This window comes from Rhinatrema bivittatum, chromosome 3, assembly GCF_901001135.1.
Source record: "Rhinatrema bivittatum chromosome 3, aRhiBiv1.1, whole genome shotgun sequence".
Lineage (NCBI taxonomy): Eukaryota > Metazoa > Chordata > Amphibia > Gymnophiona > Rhinatrematidae > Rhinatrema > Rhinatrema bivittatum.
Genome location: NC_042617.1, coordinates 323,517,099 through 323,539,225, shown reverse-complemented (window position 1 = coordinate 323,539,225; position 22,127 = coordinate 323,517,099). Strand labels below are relative to the sequence as shown.

The 22,127-nt window shown below is 47.6% G+C and overlaps 1 protein-coding gene across 5 annotated transcripts in view; it reads right to left on the bottom strand.

The window, feature by feature from the left end:
* AK9 (adenylate kinase 9) overlaps positions 1-22,127 on the bottom strand; it is an 829,950-nt gene that overhangs the window by 169,468 nt on the left and 638,355 nt on the right. For all 5 annotated transcript variants that reach the window (XM_029595283.1, XM_029595287.1, XM_029595288.1 and 2 more), the window contains one exon: positions 146-347. In XM_029595283.1, coding sequence (XP_029451143.1) covers positions 146-347 — 202 coding nt within the window. The remainder of the gene's footprint in view (positions 1-145; positions 348-22,127) is intronic.

Genomic DNA, 22,127 nt, shown 5'->3' with positions numbered 1-22,127 from the left:
TCCTGAAAAGTCAAGAATAATTTTTCTTTCAACTAGTTAACTTTTTATATTTTTCAGCCCAGTTCTCTTATGATGGACTAAATACTTTGAAATCACTCAGGAGGCACCAGCAGATGCAAAAACCATCTTATTGATGAAAACTCACCCTAGGGCACTGCAGACAAACTCCATGAGAATTAGTTCCAGGCACTGAATGGCTAGTGGGTCCGGCACAGAAAGTCCTTTGTGAAGAAGAAGTTTTAGCTGGTATCCCAGCTGCGTATCAGTCTGAGTATCCAGGACATAACGAATAGCATCTCCCATTGACAGGCGCATTAATCCGTAGATACTTGCTAGCTTCCGAGCAACTGCAAAACATGTTTCTTGTTAGCATCTTTTAGCTATGGGACACAGGACTATAAAGTATTTCTTATTTAAGACAGACCACTAGTATCAGCATAGCAATATCTGTCAAACCTTTCTTATAGGAACAAAGTCATGCGACCTATGTGTGTGACTCAGTGAACTGCTTGTCTTCAGAGAATACAGACTAATTGAGACCAATATTTGGCCACTAAGCAGTTCGGCTAACCAGCAGGGTATATTCAGTGGCACTGTTGTACCGCTGAATACATCCCGCTATCTTAAAGTTAGCCGCATATGTTTACGCGGCTAACTTTAGGAAAGCCCTCAGCGTGATCATGCGGCTAACTCTGCTCCTCCCACCCGCACCTGACTTTTGCAGCTACATTTTAGCTGCATAACTCATTATGCTTTTAATATTGCCAGTTAGAATTTAGTTTGAAGCTGAATGTATGTAATATAATATTTCTTTATAAGAGTATTTTCAGAATTGAAGTATTGCATATTATATATTATGTTCAGCATTTGCCATTGGCAAGTTATTATTTGTCTAATGTGTAATGGCGTTGCCGCGTTTCCTGGCAACGCCATTACACAAACCTTTGAATTTGAAATCAAGTCGGACTACAATTATAACGCTGAACTAAGCCCTTGAGAAAGAACAACGGGAGTTCGAAACATGGTTCCATGTCGGGCATGTTTATTGTTCCAGGCTTCAGCGAAGTTCTAAGTTAAGTGATTGGATTTTAAAATAATTGCACAATTTGCACACTGCATAAGAAAAAAACTGCATAAGAAAAAGCATCAAAAAAATATTAGTTGGATTTGTCCGATGATTAAATATAAGGTTACTCATCTAAGCGAATTTATGCATAAGATGAAGCCTATTATGACAGGTCATTAATATCCTGCGTCTTTACTTTAATTATGACACACTACTGGCATTTGTGACTTTTAACATTTTAGTTATCCATCTAAATGGCTTTTGAATATTGACCTCACTATTATTAAATTATCATTGTAATCCTATAACCTCCCTGAGAGGAGAGTGAGATGCTGCAGAGAGACCTTGAGGTTATTATAATTGATGATCTTGAGGTAGTGGAACTATGCAAGAAAGTGACTGCTAGAACCAGAACAATGCCAGGGGCATAGGAAGAGGCCACACCAGTGATTAACAAGACCTCACCTGAGTATTGTGTCTAGTTCTGGAAGCTGGGTGATGGCTAGAACCAGAAGAATTCTAGGGGCATAGGAAGAGGCCATACCAGTGATTAGCGAGACCTCACCTGAGTATTGTGTCCAATTCTGGAGGCTGAGTGATGCCTAAAACCAGAAGAATGCTAGGGGCATGGAAGAGGCTGCCCCAGTGGGTCCTGCTTCTGTACAGGTCATTAGTGAGACCTCACCTAAGTATTGTTTCCAGTTTTGGAGGCCATTGCTCTGAAAGGATATTGATGGGGTTGAAGTGATTCAGGTTAGGGCTAACAAAATGGTATGAGGCTTGTACCTAAAGCTCTATCACATGAAACATAAGGACCTAAATACAATATATGTACCATTCTGGAGAGGGATAAAACAGATGGTAAACAATAATGGACTGTAGCTAATACCTTAAGGATGTTCCTATAAATAACAGAACTTTCACACACTAAAACAGAATTCCTGTTCATTCCCTAGATCAGTCCAGATGGAGGCAGAGATTAAAATCTTTTCAGGCACTGCTACATAACCGAGTGCCACCTGCAGACCCTCAGTATTTCTCTGTCTCCAGCAGATGGTAGAGGTGCAAACCTGCAGTCTAAGAGAGATTATTTAAAAAAAAAAAGAAAGAAAGGAATTATAACTAGAATAAGAATTTGAGAGAAAGTGAAGAGGCTGGAAAAGCTTTGGAGAGCTCCCTGAGGTGTTAGGTACCTCTGTGCTCATTAGCGCAAGGGAGATACCCAGATAGCTTAAAATCCACTTCTCTTAAACCCCTCCTCAAGAAGCACAACTTAGACCCCAAAGAACCTGCTAACTTCCGCCCCATCTCAAATCTATCGTTCTTAGCCAAACTTACAGAGAAACTGGTTAACACTCAGCTGTCAGAATATCTAGAGGATCACAACATTCTATTCCCTTCCCAATACGGATTCCGCAAATCTCGCAATACAGAAACACTCCTCATTTCCTTAACAGACCATATCATTCTGGGATTAGACAAGGGCCATTCCTTCCTTCTAGTGCTTTTGGACATCTCGGCAGCCTTCGACACCGTCAACCACACCATCCTTCTGATTCTCCTAGCAGAAATAGGTATATCAGGTTCAGCCCTCAGTTGGTTCACGTCTTTCCTTAGTAATAGAAGTTTCAAAGTTAAATAAATAATAAAGAATCTCCTTCGACAAGGTCCTCACTCGGAGTACCCCAAGGATCATCGTTATCACCCACTCTCTTCAATATATACCTCCTCCCACTCTGTCAGCTGCTAACAGACCTTAACCTTATTCATTTTCTGTATGCAGATGTAGTGCAGATTTTGATTCCGATAACAGAATCCATCGCAAAATCACTCTCGCACTGGAACAACTGCCTAAATCGGATCACCAGCCTTCTTAACAGCCTCAACTTGGTCCTTAACGCATCCAAGACCGAACTCCTCCTCATCTCCTCTAACCAAGACAACCCACTCCCACAGACCAACCTTAACACCCAACTCATGCACACCCACGTACGAGATCTCGGAGTGTTACTAGACAACCGCTTAAATCTCAAGAAAATGATCAACACCACAACCAAAGATTGTTTCTACAGGCTTCAAGTCCTAAAAAGACTCAAACCCCTACTTTTTTTCCACGATTTCAGAACAGTTCTGCAAGCCTTGATATTTGCAAAAATCGACTACTGCAGCGCACTCCTCCTGGGACTTCCCAGCTCTACCACCAAGCCGCTACAGTTGATACAGAACGCTGCGGCAAGAATCTTGACTAACACCAACCGGGGAGAACACATATCTCCCATCCTACGTAACCTACACTGGCTCCCAGTGAAGTACAGAATCCTCCACAAATCACTCACTTTAATCCACAAAGCCATCTACAATCACTTGCATCTGGACCTCGAATTCCCCCTCAATCTCCACCTCACCAACAGACCGACTAGAGAAATATATAAAGGAACCCTACAGACCCCACCTACAAAAGCCACACGTCTCACCTCAACTAAAGACCGATCCTTTTCAACAGCAGGCCCAACTATCTGGAACAACATCCCAGCTGACCTCAGAATGGAACCCTGCCTACCAACATTTAAGAAAAAACTTAAGACCTGGCTTTTCCGCCAAGCCTTCTCAGATACCCATGACACACAATAGCCGACAGAACTTCCTTCAGGAGCAATGGATCTCCATATTACCCCTAAGTCCAGATTAAGAGCCCCCTGACTCTGCCTTGTTTATACTAATAATTTCTCTGCTATCTCAAGCCTTTCCTTCCTACCAGCAGTCTATGCTTCCAAGTTTAATTTCCCTGTTAAATGTAACTTTGTTTTTTCATGTTCAACCTATTGTTTTTGGTTACTGTTCTTGGTTCAGTTCCCCAATTCGATGTAAACCGATCTGATATGGTCTCTACCATGAAGGTCGGTATAGAAAAGTGTTAAATAAATAAATAAAAATAAATTCCTCAGGTAGCGCTGGGTGAGTGGGGGGTTGGCGATCCCTGGCTTGGCTCAGCCCGCAACATCCAGAGGGATGGAAAGCCAGGGCTCCTGGTTCCCTCATTTCCTCTGAAGCCTCCTCTCCTCCACCATTGGCCAGAGCAAGGAAGTATACCCTTTTTTTCATTGGGGCTATTTAAGAAAAACAATTAAAAGGCCGATCGAGTGGTGCAATTATAGGCAGCACGTGGTTAGCACTATGGGGAGTAGGTTTGCTGAGTGCCCAACAGTGCTGGAGGTCTGGAGCTCGTGGGAAGTAGTGACTCGGGCCGGTTTTTGGGTTCTGAGCAGCGTAGCAGGAGTGCAATCATGTCACCTGGTTGACTATGATGGTGCCGGCGTCACAGCACGGGAGAGCCTATTGGGCCTGTGGTTCACGATGTGGGTGGCTTAACTCTACTGTGCTGTGTACTGGCTGTGCTTCGGGAGAGGAAGGATCCTCTGGGGAGACAGCAGGGATGAGGAGAATCACTCGCAGTTGCAGAAGCTCCCAGGGGGGCTGCAGACACTGCGGCTTTTACTGAGGCAAGTGGCAGGAGGCAGGTAGCTTCTGGGGAACCCGGGGATTCCCCTCCTCCGCTTTCTCCTATGGTCCAGACTACATCAGAGGACTTTGGTTGTGGAGGGGATCCTGGGGAGGACATGCCAGATGAGGAGCCCGCAGAAATAGATTTTTCAGCGGATTTCATGCTGCTTCTTCATAAGGCCTATTTGGCCAAGAGGGAAGCAATGGTAAAGCAGCCTCTGGTTGGGAATCCGCAGTGTCCCCCTAAGAGACCTAAGGCGGCCCCGTCCAGAAGGTCGGGGAGCTTGCTTCTTCGCCTGGGGCTTCAGTGTTCCTTGGGAGAGGAGGACAGAAGGTCTCAGGATTTGGAAGACTCGGATGATCAGCTAGAGGCAGGAAGTGATCCTGGAGATAGCCAGGATGGCCTATGTGGTAGATGCGCTGTATGATTTGGTTTGGATGTTTGCCAGGGACATCATCTCAGCAGTAGCAGCTTGGAGACTCCTGTGGTTGCGCAATTGGTTGGCAGATGTTTGGTTCAAGTCACAGCTGTGGAATCTTCCCTTTAAGGAGAAGCTGTTGTTCAGAGAGGACCTGGAGCAGTTGAAACATTTAAGGGAGACAAAGGGGAATAAGTTACCAGAGGATAAGAAGAGCACCAAGAAAACCTTTCTGCCTTGTTCCCATTTCTGGGATATGAGGCAGTTTCAGTCTAGCAAGAGTGTCTCAGTTTTGGGCAGAAACAGGCCTCGGGAAGGCAGCATTCTTTTCAGGGTTCCTGCAGGACTTCCAGAGATAGTTCTGGTCAAGGGACTGGAGGATGTAAGGCCTCGCAATGAAGTCAGGCTGGTCCACTCTTTGGTAGAAGCCGTAGGTGGGAGATTATTCCATTTTTTTAAATTCATATCTTTATTCAAGTTTTCTTTTAACAACCAGACAACAATAAACAGTCATGATACAGTTTACTTAAGTCCAAATTACCCCCATAACAATCCCCTTACCCTTGCATACAGATTAAAACCGTAGTATGTAACACCCCCCTCCCCCCTCCCCCCTCCTCCCCACCACACCTTCTCCTTTTCACCGCAACTGATCTGGAATTAGTGTTCTTTCTATAGGCAGGGGAGAAGAAAAACAACCAATAAGGGCTGAATAACATAGTCTGGGTAAACAAATAAGTATGGGTGTAGCTTGCTTATTGCGGCGGTTACTACCCCTAACTAATCAAGCTTGATATTTCACTTGGATGCAGTTCCATCACTGCTCTCTGCATTAATGGTGAGGGTGAAAGGGAAATAGAACCAAAGGTTACTAGGAGCCAAGAGAAACAGATAAATATGAGAAAAAAAGAAGTGTGAGGCTTGCTGGGCAGACTGGATGGGCCGATTGGTCTTCTTCTGCCGTCATTTCTATGTTTCTATATTTATACAAATTAGGTCTACAAGATTAAGTTCCATAAGGGATGTCTCTAAGTTTCATGAGGTGCCTTACCAACTGGGGTATGTAGCTTGTTGGAGGATGACTCAGGGGTCAATTTCTTTGCACCCATACCTGGGAAATTGGCTTGCACCTCTGTCGGCATCAGACTAAGAAATGGTCCCCATACAGCTGGTACTCCCGTCCTACAGGGCCCCCTGAAGTCTAGGCACCAAGATCTATATTCCATTAAAAGCAGGTTGATCATTTCTATACACCACATAGATATCGTGGGGGGATCTCCCGTCACCCGTCTGCTCAATATACAACGTCGGGCAACACATAAACCTTTAACAAGCAGGGCCCTAGTGTGCTTGGTATACGAGACATCCTCCGGTAGTATGCCCAGTATGCAAACATTGGCATGTACTGGGAAAGAAATTTGTAGCAGATTGCCATAGAATGCCTAAAGCTCTGCCCAGAACAGCTGGATCACCGGACACCCCCATAAGCCATGACTAAGGGCCACCCTGGGTTCGGGACATTGACAACAATCGAGATAGGGTATGATATGCATCTGATGGGCCCGATATGGGGAAATGATTATTCTGTGAATAATAAGCATGTGCTGCTCCCATAAGGAAATAGAAGGTAAATTGCTTTTGATCAGGGCTAGACTGTCCTGTAGATCCCCACCCCCCCCCCAATTTCACCTCCCCAATCCATCGCCCAGACCACTGCCAAGGTAGCTAGAGTACTGTAAAATGTGACCGAGTGAAGAAAGTTATATAAATTAGCCAGTGTCTGCTTCCCTTTTTGATAAAGTATCAGCAGCCTCTGAAAGGATCCCGATGTAAAAGGTCTCCTTGCAAGCTGAATATGTTTTGTGATAAAGCTCTGGAGTTGCAAATATGCCAGGAAGTCTTGCGCCTGAAAATGGAAATTCTCCTTGCAATATGGGAAAGAGAACATTTTATTGTTGGGGAGATCAAGGAATTCATAAAAGTGAACCTTAGAGGCGAATTCCCATTGGGACACTGGTTGCATCGAATCTTACGCTGGAAATCTCGGATTGCCACAAATAGGAAACCATGGCATGCTGCGCCATGCCAGTCCCAGCAGTTTTTCAACCCACGCCATGCGAATTGCATATATTGGACCAAGAGATTCCCAGCAAGACTTCCCGGTAGCTCCTTTCTGCTCGCATGCACTAGAAAACTCAATCCAAACGGATAGCAAATGTTGCTTACCTGTAACAGGTGTTCTCACAGGACAGCAGGATGTTAGTCCTCACATATGGGTGACATCATCAGGATGGAGCCCAATCACGGAAAACTTCTGTCAAAGTTTCCAGAACTTTGACTGGCCCCTACTGGGCATGCCCAGCATGGCACTAACCCTGCAGCCAGCAGGGGTCCCCCTTCAGTCTTATTTGATAGCTACAGATAGTGCCGAAAAAATAAAACAACAAAACGTTACGAACCCAACACCGCGGGGCGGCGGGCGGGTTTCGTGAGGACTAACATCCTGCTGTCCTGTGAGAACACCTGTTACAGGTAAGCAACATTTGCTTTCTCACAGGACAAGCAGGATGGTAGTCCTTACATATGGGTGAGTACTGAGCTGAGGATGTCCGAACATGCACCAAATGTACCCAACGGCGTGCAACAGGCACAACAACTGGGGTGGAATTTGGTAGAGGGCATCCAGAACCCCACCAGGCAGGCGGAAGGGTGTTGGAACGTCACGTTGGAAATAGGTTACGCAGGACAGATTGGCCGAAGATGGAATCTTGTCTTCTGGCTTTGTCTAGGCAATAGTGGGCTGCAAAAGTGTGGAGAGAACTCCAGGTGGCAGCCCTACAAATGTCAGGAATCGGCACCGATCGTAGGTGTGCTACTGAAGTCGCCATGGCCCTCACAGAGTGTGCTTTAACACGGTCTTGGAAAGGAATGCCTGCTTGCTGATAGCAAAAAGGTATGCAGTCCGCCAACCAGGAGGAGAGAGTCTGCTTACCCACAGGTTGCCCTAGTTTGTTGGGATGGAAAGAGACGAATAACTGAGTGCTCTTCCTGTGAGCAACTGTACGGTCTAGGTAGAACACTAGAGCCCGTTTACAGTCAAGGGTATGCAGAGCCTGTTCCCCTGGGTTGGAGTGGGGCCTGGGAAAGAAGATAGGCAGTATGATGGATTGATTAATGTGAAACTCCGAAACTACCTTAGGCAAAAACTTAGGGTGAGTGTGGAATACCGCCCGGTCCTGCAGGAGTTTAGTGTAAGGCGGATAGGTAACTAGGGCCTGTAATTCACTAACCCTGCGAGCTGAAGTGATAGCCAAAAGGAAAATTTGGCATTTATCTTCATGAACTATGGACTCTGACACCGCCAGGTTAAAGCACCTTCAAGCTTTAACCCGTACTCACTATCGTATCTTTTATAATTATTACCTGCCTTTATCTTCTTTCCAGCTTGTTTAAGCTTCCAAGTTCTCGATTCCCGTTGATTGTAACTTTGACTTATTCCTATCTATTGTTATCTATTGTTTACCTGAATTGTTCCTTCAGTTATACCCTCTGTTAAATGTAAACCGATCCGATATGGTAATTTACTATGAAGGTCGGTATAAAAAACTGTTAAATAAAAATAAAAAAATAAAATCACTTTCCATGTGAGATATTTTAGGTCACAGGAGTGAAGAGGTTCGAACGGTGGTTTCATGAGCCGTCAGGGAACCAGATTAAGGTCCCAAGAAGGGGCTGGAGGACGTAAAGGAGGCTTGATATGGAGTATGCCTTTAAGAAAACAAGTTACGAGGGGTTGTACTGATATAGGGACATCTCCGACACCTTTATGGAAGGTGGCTACCGCACTGACATGCTTTCTGATGGAAGAGGTCTTTAGACCTGATTCCGATAAATGCCAGAGATAGTCCAAAAACTTTGGGATTGGACAGGAAAAAGGATCAAGGGATTGCGAAGAACACCATGATGTATACCTTTTCCACTTATAGGAATAAGACTTTCTTGTGGAAGGCTTCCGTGAAGCAATCAGGACACGAGAAACCGTATCTGAAAGGTTAAGTGGTTGAAGAATTAACCTTTCAATATCCATGCCGTCAGGGACAAGGCCTGAAAATTGGGATGGCGTAGACATCCGTCGTTCTGAGTGATCAGAAGCGGGTGCGTTCCCAAGGGAATGTACCTGCGGATGGAGAGATCCTGGAGTATGGGAAACCACACTTGGCGTGGCCAGTGAGGTGCTATCAGGATCATGGTTCCCTTGTCCTGACGGAGCTTCACGAGAGTCTTCGAGAGAAGAGGAAGTGGAGGGAATGCATAAAGCAGACCGGTTGCCCACGAGAGGGAGAATGCATCTCTGGGCTGAGAGCGCTCGCTCCGAATGAGGGAGCAGTAATTGTCCACTTTGTGGTTCTGAGGGGACTCAAAGAGGTCTATTTGGGGATAACCCCACTGCTGGAAAAGAGAGGTTGCTACTGAGGGGTTGAGCGACCACTCGTGTGGTTGGAAGACACAACTTAGTTTGTCTGCCAAGACATTGTGTATTCCCGGCAAGTAGGTGGCCCTGAGGTACATCGAGCGGGAGAGTGCTTCCACCCAAATCTGCGCAGCTTTCTGACACAGAAGGAAGGAGCCTGAACCTCCCTGCTTGTTGATGTACCACATGGCCACCTGGTTGTCTGTCTGAATCAGGATAACGTGATTTGATAGGGAATCCTGAAAAGCTCTGAGAGCATATAGAATCGCTCGAAGCTCCAGGAAATTTATCTGGTGTTTGGCTTCCTCTGGAGACCAAAATCCTTGTGACTGCAGATTATTCACATGAGCTCCCCAGCCGAGGTTGGAAGCATTGGTGGTGAGAATGAGTTGAGGATCTGGCAGATGAAAAGGCAGTCCCTGGAGGAGATTGTTCTGATCTTTCCACCAGGTGAGAGACAGACGGAGGGCGTCGGTGATGTGGACAATGGTTGACAGAGGCTGAGTCGCTTGAATCCATTTTGACCTCAGAGTCCAATGCGTGACTCTCATGGTCAGGCGGGCCATTGGTGTGAGATGGACTGAGGACGCCATGTGTCCGAGAAGGACAAGGAATTGTCGAGCTGTTGCTGTATACTGAGACTGCAACTGGTGAGCGAGAGATACGAGGGTTTGCACTCGTTGATGAGGTAGAAAGGCTTTTGCCTGTAAGGTGTCCAAGTCTTCCCCAATGAACGACAAGGTTTGAGATGGGACTAAATTGGATTTCTCGTAATTGACGAGAAATCCTAGAGAAATTAGAGTATGTAGGGTCAAATCCAGGGAAGATCGAGCGGCTTGCTGGGTTGGGGCCCTGATTAACCAGTCGTCTAGATAGGGGTAGACGTGAACACCTTCTTTCCTGAGAAAAGCTGCGACAACCACGAGACATTTGGTAAAGACTCGTGGTGCCGATGCTAGGCCAAACGGAAGCACTCGGTATTGATAGTGCTTTGGGCCTACTAAAAACCTGAGATACTTGCGATGAGCTGAAGCTTTCGCAATGTGGGTGTACACGTCCTGGAGGTCCAGAGAGCAGAGCCAGTGTCTTCTTTGTAGAAGAGGTAGAAGCGAGCCCAGGGTTACCATCTTGAACTTTTCCCGGTGGAGGTACTTGTTGAAAGCACGTAGGTCCAGAATTGGAAGAACTCCCCCGGATTTTTGGGGGATCAAAAAGTACTGGGAATAGAACCCTAGGCCTTGTTGTGAAAGAGGGATGGGTTCTATTGCTCTTAACTGGAGAAGAAGGGAAACCTCCTGCTCCAGAGGGACAGAGTTGTCGTTTACTCTCCATGCTTGTAGAGGTGGTGAATCCAGTGGAAGAGCAAGCAACTTCAGGTGGTAACCCTGAGCAATGATTGCTAGCACCCATTGGTCGGTTGTGATTGATTGCCACATGCTGTGAAAGTGGCACAATCGACCTCTCACTGGTATGGCTGGCAGAGGGATCAGGCTGCTGCTCTCCAAGGGAACGTCAAAAACCTGAAGCAGGTCCCGGCTGGGGAGCTGCTTGTGGCTTTTGCTTCCGGGGCTGGCGGGGCTGAGATTTCTGATAAGGCCTCGTAACTCGGGACCTTGTTGGTGGAGGATAGTACTTCCTTGGGCGGAAGAATGACTTCTTAGAGTCCTTCTTGAAGGGCTGTCTAGAAGGGAAGTCAGAAGGTATCGATGAGAGCTGTTTAAGGGTCTCATGATGGTCCTTTAATTCAGTCACTATTTGCTGAATCTGTTCACCAAACAGATTATCTCCTATACAGGGCAGGTCAGAGAGCCTGTCCTGTACTTCTGGGCGAAGGTCAGAAGACTTGAGCCAGGCCCAGGATCTTGCCGAAATGGCAGTTGCAGACACTCTAGTGGAGGTGTCGAAGATATCGTAAGCTGTTCTTATCTCATGCTTCCCTGCCTCAAACTCCTTGTGGACAAGGGTTTGAAGATGTTCTTGAAATTGGTCAGGCAGGTTTTCAGAGAAGTCCTGTATTTGCTTGAAAATGACCCTGTTGTATTGGGTCTTATACAGCTGGTAAGAAGCAATTCTGGAGATGAGCATGGCCCCTTGGAACACTCGTCGACCAATATTGTCTAGGAACTTGTGTTCCTTAATAGGAGGGGTAGATGAGTGAGGCTTCGTCCTTTCTGCTTTCTTTTGAGCCGATTCCACCACAACTGAGTGGTGGTCAAGCTGAGATTTTTGAAAGCCAGGGGCTGACTGTACCAGATAAGTAGTGTCAGCCTTTCTGTGTACTGGGGCAATGGATCCAGGATTTTCCCAGTTCTTTTTGAGGAGGTCAAGAAGAACTTGATGAATGGGAATAGAAGTGATCACCTTAGGGGCATCCAGGAATTGGAGAAGCTCCATCATCTGGTGCCTATCATTTTGCTCCGTCTGAAGCTGGAAAGGGACCAATTCTGACATTTCCTTCACAAAATTAATGAAAGAGAGGTCCTCTGGAGGAGAACGCTTTCTACTTTCAGTAGGAGAGGGAGGTGAAGGTAAGTCATCGGTGTCTGTGGAAGTATCATCACCCCAAGTGTAATAAGGATCAGTAGGCTGACCTGTAGGACGAGAAGGGGGTTGGAAAACCGAAGGCCCCGGCTGAAGCGCCGAGAAAATCGAAGGAATCGCCGGGGGCACCGTGGACAGCCTGGAAGGCATCGGTGCCGGTATCGAAGGCATCGATGGCGCCGATGTGTGTATCGCTCCCGATGAATGAATCGGTGGCGAGGGACGACATTGCATCGATGGCTGAGGCAGAACTCCCAAAGGAGGGATGCGAAACGGTGTTTCTCCTCCTGATGAGGCTGTCATCGGGGAGCGCACCGGGGCCATCGGAGACCCGGGAATCACCGGTGGAAGGGAAGTCATGAGCGCCTCCATCCGGGATAGCAGCGGTGCCAGCGCTGCTGGAATCGGGTCGGTGACCGGTTCCACTCTCGGTGCCGATGTCTGTGCCGGAGGGACCTGGAGCCGTTGCATCGCCTTGTCGATGGCCTCCTGGACCAGTCGTTCCAGTTCTTCCCGGAGACCTGGGGCAATCAGCTCCGGCTCCGTGACGGAAGAGGGAGGCTGAGGCACAGTCGGAGGGACCACCTTTACAGGCGGAATCGCGACTCCCAAACCCCGATCGGGTGAGGGTGGCCTCGATGTCCCGGTCGCAGGAGTGGTCGGTGCCGTTCCTGGACGGGGCTTCTTCGATGGTGGCTTGGACGGTGGCTCGTCGATGATTTCGCTCCCTCGACGGTCCGAGACTTACGATGCCGATGGCGATGTTTCTCCCTTCGATCCCCTCAATCTTGAGGGGGAGAAACGGGAGTCGATGGCCGTGAAGACGTCGATGGCAGGCGGTCACCGGACGGTTGTCTGTTGGTGCGACTTCGACGGTGCCGGTTCCGATGACGTTGATGCAATGGATGGCGTCGGGGTGTGAGCACGGAAAAGGAGTTCCATCTTCTCCATTCTGGCTTTGCGACCTTTTGGTGTCATGTGGGCACATTTGGTGCAAGTCAGGGCATCATGCTCATGGCCTAAACACATTACACAGACTCTATGAGGGTCTGTGATCGACATGGTGCGATTACAATCCGGGCACCGTCGAAAACCCGACGCCATGGCCATAGAAAAAATTGAGCTGCAGTACGGTCGACGGCCAGTAGGCCGCGAGGGCCAAACTCGACGGTAATCGATGAAAACGGCGAAAAAACTTACCGGAGTACCGCGGCCAGAGAAAAGTTAGAGGAGGGACCCCTGTGGGGCAAAGTTATTCTAAATAAGTCCGTGAGGAAAATTCCTGTCAGGAATGCGTTCTGAGCTCCTAAACCACGAGGCTACTGCTGCGCGGAAAAAAGAAGACTGAAGGGGGACCCCTGCTGGCTGCAGGGTTAGTGCCATGCTGGGTATGCCCAGTAGGGCCCAGTCAAAGTTCTGGAAACTTTGACAGAAGTTTTCCGTGATTGGGCTCCATCCTGATGATGTCACCCATATGTGAGGACTACCATCCTGCTTGTCCTGTGAGAAATACCACTACCTCTTCCTCCCCGGTATCTGCAAAGCTGCTGGTACCCATAAGCCAGTCTCCCAATGCTCTCAAGGAGCAAGCTAGATCGTAGTACCGGTAATTGGGGAAACCCCAGCCCCCTTCTCTCCTGGGCAACATCAATTTTTTGACTGACACCCTTGCCTTGCGCTCTCTCCAAACAAACTTGGTGCTTATCTGCGTCAGGATCTGAACATCTTTAGTGGTCAGGATAATGGGAAGCATCTGCAGGGGATATAGCAATTTGGGGAGAAGCATCATCTTCAGAAGTGCAATTCTGCCCATGACTGATAATGGAAAGGTCATCTATCCTTGTGTACTAGTTTTAAACTCATGTATAATGCGAGGGATATTAACCTGATACCATTTGCTGGGATCCCTATGTATGTAAACTCCTAGATATTTAAGTTGTTCCTTTTCCCACTGAAGCAGAGAAATATCCCAGCAGTCTTGTAAATGCCCTAGAATGTCTAGCACTACTCTTTTTTCAAGATTAAGTTTGAGGCCAGAGAGAGGCTCATAGTCCTTGAAAAGACCCAGGACCCTTGGTAGCAGCTTCTTAGCATCTGGTACAAAAAGCACATCGCTGTGTATAATCGTTCATAAAACTCTTGAAAAGCAGTGCAGATCATCTTTGATGTGCGCTCTAATTGTCCCACGCACGAACGAACTCCAGAAATGTCATTCGATTTGCGTTCGCCCCTCACCAAGTTAGCCAGCAAGCGGCCTGATCGATTTCCAAAAACAAATAATTTATGCCGCAGCACCAACAGCGAGGCTATAGCCCTTTTGTGCAATTTGTCATTTAACAGTTTCCGTAGGGATTCAAATTCTTCTTTAATTGGGGCTGGGGCATCATTCGCTAATTTCTGTCTTAATTGGTTCACTCGGGTTGTGAGGTCTAAAATATCCTTATTTAGTTCTTTTTTCTTTGCTGCCACATAGCCAATGATGTCCCCGCATAGTATGGCCTTTGTGGCTTCCTAAAATAAAACTGGGTTGTCCTTGTGTTGTGCATTCCCACGCTCATATTCCTGCCACCGTTTCTGCAAAAACTTTGGAAAGGCTTTGTTCTGGCTTAACCAGAGTGGCATCTTCCAGTCTGCGTAATCTCTCCTTGGGTTAGGCCCCCGGAGTGTACATGCCACTGGGCAGTGATCAGAAATAACTAGGGCTTCAATGTTAGTTTCCAGTAATTGGGGGACATGCATTCGGAGAGTAGTACATAATCCAATCTAGACTTAGAGTAGCTAGCCCTAGGAAGGTGAGTAAAATCAATTTCCCCTGGGTGCAATACTCTCCAAGAGCTTCAGGGTATCAGTCAAAAAAGGGATCCCCTTAGCTGCCCTCTGTTTAGGAACCCTCCCCCCGTTGACCTATCAAGCACCTCATCTGCCATGCAGTTCAAGTCTCCCCCCAAAATTATAGGTGCTGGCCCCAACGTGAGAATGTGAGAGACAATATCAGTAAATACCTTATGATCATAATTATTAGGGCCATAAATTGAACCCAGTATGTTGGGGTTTCCCAAACAGTAATCTTTTCACCAATATATATCGCCCTGCCGTATCAGCCAGCTGAGTCTGCATTTGAAAAGATACAGATTTGTGGAGGAGAATCACTACCCCGCAACTATGAGAGGTTCCAGAAGCTGCAAACACCTGTGAGATGCCTCGTCGCTTTAATTTGAGATGTTTCCGCTGAGACATATGTGTCTCTTGTAATAGCATGAGCTTTTCAGCCTATTTAAATGGGAGATTACCTTTTCACGTTTAATCGGGGTGCCCAAGCCTGCCACATTCCATGTGACCACTTTAATCTGGTTTCCCCACATCGCAACCCTCAATTCCAACCCGCAACCCCTTCACAGCAACGGCCCAGATGTCCACTCTGACAATCCCCATGAACACAAAGCAATAGTATAGCAAAATCTCCCCCGAGTGAATGTAAAAATATACATCATCTTGGTTACAGTGAATTGTGGTGAAACATCCCCTAGATTCCCCCCAACTCCCTTCGCCCTGAGCTAAACACCTGCTCCTGTTACCCTCATCCATATGAGAGCTGGAGACCCCCCAGAACGTTCAGGTGCCACCCCTCGACTTGTTTTACACCCGACTTCGAGGGTAGCCAGGTCCCCTCATTTGTGCCCAAATTCAACTTGTACACATCAAAGAATACCAAAAAGGTGAAATCTGTTCTTCACCTGGTTTAATACTGAGTAGGGCAGCCATGCTCCATAAGTGTCCCTGCCGACCCCAGCGAGCTGACTCGGCAGACCCATTTGACCCAGCAGATTTAAATACCAATACTGTCCTGCCCTTAAACCTGAGCATGCTGGAAAATGTCTACCGTTGTCTCCGGCACAACAGTGAGCTCTTCGTGGTCCACTATGTTTTGCTCCTTTATCTCCGACGGGGGGTTTGCCATTCCTCCTTCCTGCAGGCCTGTTCACACCAGTCCCCTTGAGAGTCCTCGGTAAGCTGGTCAGTCATATCAAATCAAATATCCCCCTGTAATGCAGTTTCCGGGTTCAGTGGATCCCCTGGAGAGTCCGCAAATTCCCCACGTTTAAGATGTCGTAGTACCGCCATTTATCGATGGCAGAGATTGCAGAAACACTTTAGCTTCTTTTTACGATTCATACCACTTGATTCCTTGGTTGGTCCATATCTTTAGTTTAGCTGGATAAAGCACTGCGAATCTCAACTGGCATTTAATCAGCTCCATGCAGATGGGTTCATAGACTCTACACATGGCCGCCACTTCCAGAGAAAAATCCTGATAAATTCTAATCTGGCAGTCTTCATATGTAAGATCTTTTTGTTTGCGATATTCTTGCAGTATACGGGTCTTGTGTGTGAAATTGAGAATGTATGCAAGCACTATGCGAGGTTGTGTCATGTTCGTATTCGCTGCTCCCACTCGATGTACATGCTCTATGCGCAGAGGATCTGGCATATCCGCGAGGCCTAGTTCCATTGGCAGCCATTGTTCCAATATATCTTGTAACTTCCCATCTGATATCTGTTCCTCAAATCCCAAGAAACGCAAATTAGTGAGCCGCGACCTATTCTCTAAGTCATCAATTTTCAATTCCTGCGCTTCCACTTGCTTTTCTAATTTCTCCACTTTGGTTGTGAGCATAAGCGTATCGTTTTCAACCACGCCGACCCGACACTCAATTTTTCACCTCGACTATCTAAGCCGATAGATCATGAAAGCAGGTTGCCAGTGCCGAAACCACCGCATTGGTCAGTCCCGATACAGTTGAGTCATTCAGAGCCACTTGTGGCACCGGCAGCATGTTGGCGGCCATTTTCCCCTCTATGCTGGTTAGGCCTCTCCTCCTTTTTTGCAGTTCTTGTTGTCATACAACCACGACGCAAAACACACTAGCTGTCAGCCTAAGTACTCGCAACAGGTTTCGGCTGGAGAAGGACGAGGTGGGGATCCCGATGTTATTGGATCCTGGGGGATGGCGCCCGCAGCCTCAGGGAAGATGACTTTCCTCGTTCACCGCATCACGTGGTCTTTATTAGATTATTCCATTTTTATGAAGAGTGGACCAAGATCATGTTGGCCCAGTAGGTTCTATAGGTGATAAGATATGGTTTCGCTTTAAAATTTTCTCATCTGATAAGAGAGACTTTCATGATATCCCATTGTGCATCTTGCAACAGGTGGGAAACAGTTCAGGATAAGTTGCATTGTTTACAAAGGTTAGGCACGATTGTGCCAGTTTCTGCCACCAGAAGGGGGTAAGGAAGGTAATCAATCTATTTTGTGGTGCCCAAGAAGGAGGGCACGTTCCGGCCCATTCTGGATCTCAAGAAGATCAGCATGGCGCTGCAAGTACCGCATTTATGGATGGAGGCATTGTGGGTGGTAATAGCAGCGGGCTGAAGTGGAGAGTTTCTGGCGTCTTTAGATCTGACGGAGGCCTATCTGCATATCCCCATACAGTTGGAACATAAGAAGTTTCTTCAGTTCATGGTGTTGGGGCAGCATTTCCAGTTTCGGGCCCTTCTTTTCAGGTTATCAACAGCACCTTGGATGTTCATGAAGGTGATGGTAGTGGTGGTGACAGCCTTGAGAAAGGAGGGGATTCTTCTCATCCGATTCTGGCTCATCCGAGCAAAGTTGGAGGTGGAATAAGAACATAAGAAATTGCCATCCATCAAGCCCAGCATCCTGTTTCCAACAGAGGCCAAAACCAGGCCACAAGAACCTGGCAATTACCCAAACACTAAGAAGAACCCATGCTACTGATGCAATTAATAGCAGTGGCTATTCCCTAAGTATAATTGATTAATAGCCATTAATGGACTTCTCCTCCAAGAACTTATCCAAACCTTTTTTGAACCCAGCTACACTAACTGCACTAACCACCTCCACTAACCACCTCCGTTTCAGATATTTAAAGGTCTCTGAATTGCTAATAACGGAGTTAAGGATACGGATAAGGGTTCGTTCTATCTACGCTACTCTGCCTCCTCGGACTAACCAGGGGTACCCGCTCCGGCAGTGTGCAGAGTTATGGAGATGTTGCAATTTCTCAGCTAGGTGATAAATTTGTCAAAGAGTCATCTGGTGCCAACCCAGTCGCTTAATATCTGGGAACACTGTTTGATACCTGGGTTGGAAGGGTGTTCCTGATCCCGGAGAGAGTGACAAAGTTGCAGTCTCTGATAGATTGTTGTTTGAACCTTTTGGTGCCCAGGGCCTAGGATTATTTACATGTTCTGGGTTCTATGGCATTACTCTAGATTTGGTGCCATGGGCCTTCGCCCACATGTGTCCTCTCCAGAGGGCATTGTTGTCCTGTTGGAATCTGATGTAGGAGGAGTTTCAGCTGCCTTTACCACTACAGTGGGAATCTGGATCCAGTCTATCGTAATGGCTATCTCGCCACACTTTGGAGAAAGGGGTGGATCTGGAAACTCCAGACTGAGTGGTGATGACCACAGATGCCAGCCTCAGTGTTGGGGGGGAAGTCTGTCGGGGGGGACGGCCCAAGGTATGTGATTACCAACAATGGCCTATATCAATCATCATGGTGGGACGAAGAGCTGTGGGTCAGCTCTGGAGCTCTTTGGTTGGGCACAGCAGTATCTGGAGGGGATAGCGGCGTCACATTTAGCTGGTGTGGACAATGTTCAGGCAGACTATCTCAGTAGGCAACAGTTGGACCCAGGAGAATGGGAGTTGTCAGTAGAGACCTTCGACCTCATTTGAGCCAGGTGGGGTGATCCCCAGTTGAATCTGATGGTGTCATGGACCAATGCTAAAGTGACTCGTTTCTTCAGTTGCAGGAGAGAGGTTGGAGCTGAGAGAATAGACTCTCTGGTTCTTCCCTGGCCAACCTGGATTCTGCTGTATGTTTTTCTTCCATGGTCCCTAGTATGCTGCATGTTGCGGTGCATAGAAAGGCATCCAGGAAGGGTAGCACTGGTAGCATCAGAGTGGCTGCATCACCCATGGTTCACGCATCTGATTCGGCTCGCGATAGATGGACCCATCAGACTTGCTCATCTGCCAGATTTGCTTCGGCAAGGATCTATCTTCTTGGATCAGGTGGATCACTTTTGTCTCTTGGCTTGGCTTTTGAGAGGCAATGTTTAAGAGTGAAGGGGTACTCGAAGCCAGTTATTACCACTTTGCTTCAAGCCAGGAGACAATCAACATCTATGGCTTATGTCAGGGTGTGGAGAGTGTTTGAGTCCTGGTGTGTGGAGGAAGGTCTGGATCCTTTGCAGGTGGATATTCCTCACATATTGGCCTTTTTACAATAGAGTTTGACAAAAGGACTGGCCTATAATTTGCTTCAAGTACAAGTAGCAGCCTTGGATTGTCTCTGAAGTAAGCTGCAAGGGAGACCGTTGGCATCACACCCGGATGTATTGCATTTTCTGAAGTGGGTCAAGCATTTGAGAATGCCAGTGTGCAGGATGTGTCCAACATGGAGTTTCAACTTGGTTCTGCGAGTGTTCTGTGAACCTTTATTTGAGCCAATGCGAAGGGTGTCCTTGAAGGATCTCACCTTGAAGGCATTGCTTCTGGTGGTGATTTGTTCAGCCAGGCAGTGTTGGCTGTAGCCAGCCGGAATGTGGACCCTAGACCGAGGTGAGATGGGGCTATCAGAAGATGACCCCACAAACCCTCACCGTCGGAAGGCAGAATGAACAGTGAATAGGAAATCCCCTCACCTAAATAAGTGGAATCTGGGTGTGGACTGGTGTCAGCGACTGGCAGAAGGAAGACAGAGTCCCATGTAGTCCAGATCAGGGCAGGAAGCAGGCAAATAGGCTGGTCGGACAATCCAAGTCAAAGGCAGGCAGCAGGCAAGCAGACAAAGTCCAAAAGGTAATCCGAATCAGGGCAAGCAGCAGGCAAGCAGGCAAAGTCCAAAAGGTAATCTGTATCAGGGCAGGCGGCAGGCAGGCAGGCAAAGTCAGGCAATCTAGGTCAGAGGCAGGCAGCAGACAGGCAGGCAGGCAGAGTCAGGCAATCCGGGTCAGAGGCAGGCAGCAGGCAGAGTCGGGCAGTCCAAGTCAGAGGCAGGCGGCAGGCAGGCAGGCAGAGTCAGGCAAACCGGGTCAGAGGCAGGCGGCAGGCAGGCAGAGTCAGGCAGTCTAAATCACAACCAAGGCAGAGAGAAAGCTAGGCAAGAAGACCTGTTGCAAGGCAAGGACCGGCAGGCAGGTCCCAGGCTTTAAAGGAGGCTGTCACTGATGTCACTTCCTGGTCCCTGGCCCCTTTAAGAGGCGGGGCGAGTGTCTGGAGGGCTGCTCATGCCAGCGTTCAGCGACGTCGGAGATCGTGCCAGAGGAGATGTCCCGGATGCCTCGTTGCACGACCACAGATCCGCCCACGCTGGTAAGCTGAGCTGGTCGTGCGGCTGCATGGCCGCGCAGAGCAACAGGCAGATTTTGGACTGTAAGCCTTGTCCTGTAGGGATCCTTTCCTGTGGATTACAGATGATGGAGTATCGTTGCGTATGGTGCCCTCATTTTGCCAAAGGTCACTTCCTTGTTCCACCTTAATCACACGGTGGAGCTGCTGGCATTTCTGAACTGGTCTTCGGAAACACTACATTCTAGAGAGCTTCACTTGGTTGTATGCCAGGTTGTGTTGCGATATCTGAAGGTCATTATCAGTTTTCAGCAGTCGGATAATCTGTTTATCTTGTTTGGTGGAGCAAAGAAAGGAAGTAAGTCATCTAAAGCCTTAATTGCTTGTTGGTTGAAGAAAGCTATTTTTTTGGCCTATTTTTGTAAAGGTCGGAAGGTCCCAGAGGAGTTGCGGGTGCATTCTACTAGGGCGCAGGCAGCCTCCTGGACAGTGCGTCAGTTGGTGTTGCCACAGGAAATATGTAGAGTGGCAACATGGTATTCGCTTCACACTTTCACCCGGCATTACCAGTTGGACGTTTGGGCGCTGGATGAGGCAATATTTGGTGAGAGTGTGTTGAGAGCGGATCTTTATGGTCTGTTCAGTGTAGAGGAGCTTGGGTACATCACACATGTCTGGATTGATCTGGAGTATGAATAGGAAAGGAAAATTGGTTCTTACCTGCTAATTTTTGTTCCTGGAATACCACAGATCAGTCCAGAAGCCTGTCCCCATATTTTAGAAAGACTATTATGACTCAGACTAAAATTACTGTGCGTGTACAGACAGACCCTATAGGGTTGCAAGGTTTTTCGGTTCCTTTGATAGCTGTGGGGGGTTCCAGTTCAGGGGAGCTCCAACCCTAGATTTTCTGTTCACCCTAGAAAGGGGAAGTTTTTCACTCTAGTTGGGCTTGGGTACAGGTCAATACTGAAGGACTGCAGGTAGCACTCTCAGTTATATGCCAGTGCCTGAAAAGTATTTATTCTCTGCCTCCATCTGCTGGTAGGGATGCAAAATCCCACTTGTCTGGACTGACCTGTGGTATTCCAGGAACGAAAATTAGCAAGTACATTTTCCTATATCTGTTACTTCTTCAGCTGTAATTTTAATCAATTCATATAAATGTAGGTGAAAAAGCCAGCTCATATTGAGGATTAGCTCAGTTGCAAGAGGCAGCACAGTAGTTTAAACATGGTTGGCATAATAATGCCTACTATTTATATTTACTTAATTATTTTATTCAAAACTGATCCCTTTCTAAATTATCTTAGCTTTATAATGATCATAATGCGGACTTCCGGGTGATGACGTCACCAGTGAGGAAGCCGGGAGACTGAGCTTCCGGCTCCCCTCCGGTCTTTCCTTACCAGCCCCTTAGAAACGTGGCGTTTTGGCGGCGAAACGGTATGTGACTGTTTCGGAGGGGTTCAGGCTCCTCGCAGTTCATGTTTGTCCCGCCGAAGAGGCAGAATGAAGCGGCTGGGGCACTGAGAAGAAAGGCGCGGCAAGATCAGGTCAAAATGGCGGCCGCAGCCGCTCCCCGCTCCCATTACTCGACCTCCCGATTAGCTAAAAATTATGCTCTGGCTGGCATTCGGAGGCACATCTGCGCGAGGAACCCTGTGCTGATCGCCTGCCTTTGAAGGAAGATTGCTGCAGTGCTGACGATCACCGAGATGAATAGTGAGCATGGTATGGCGAGCA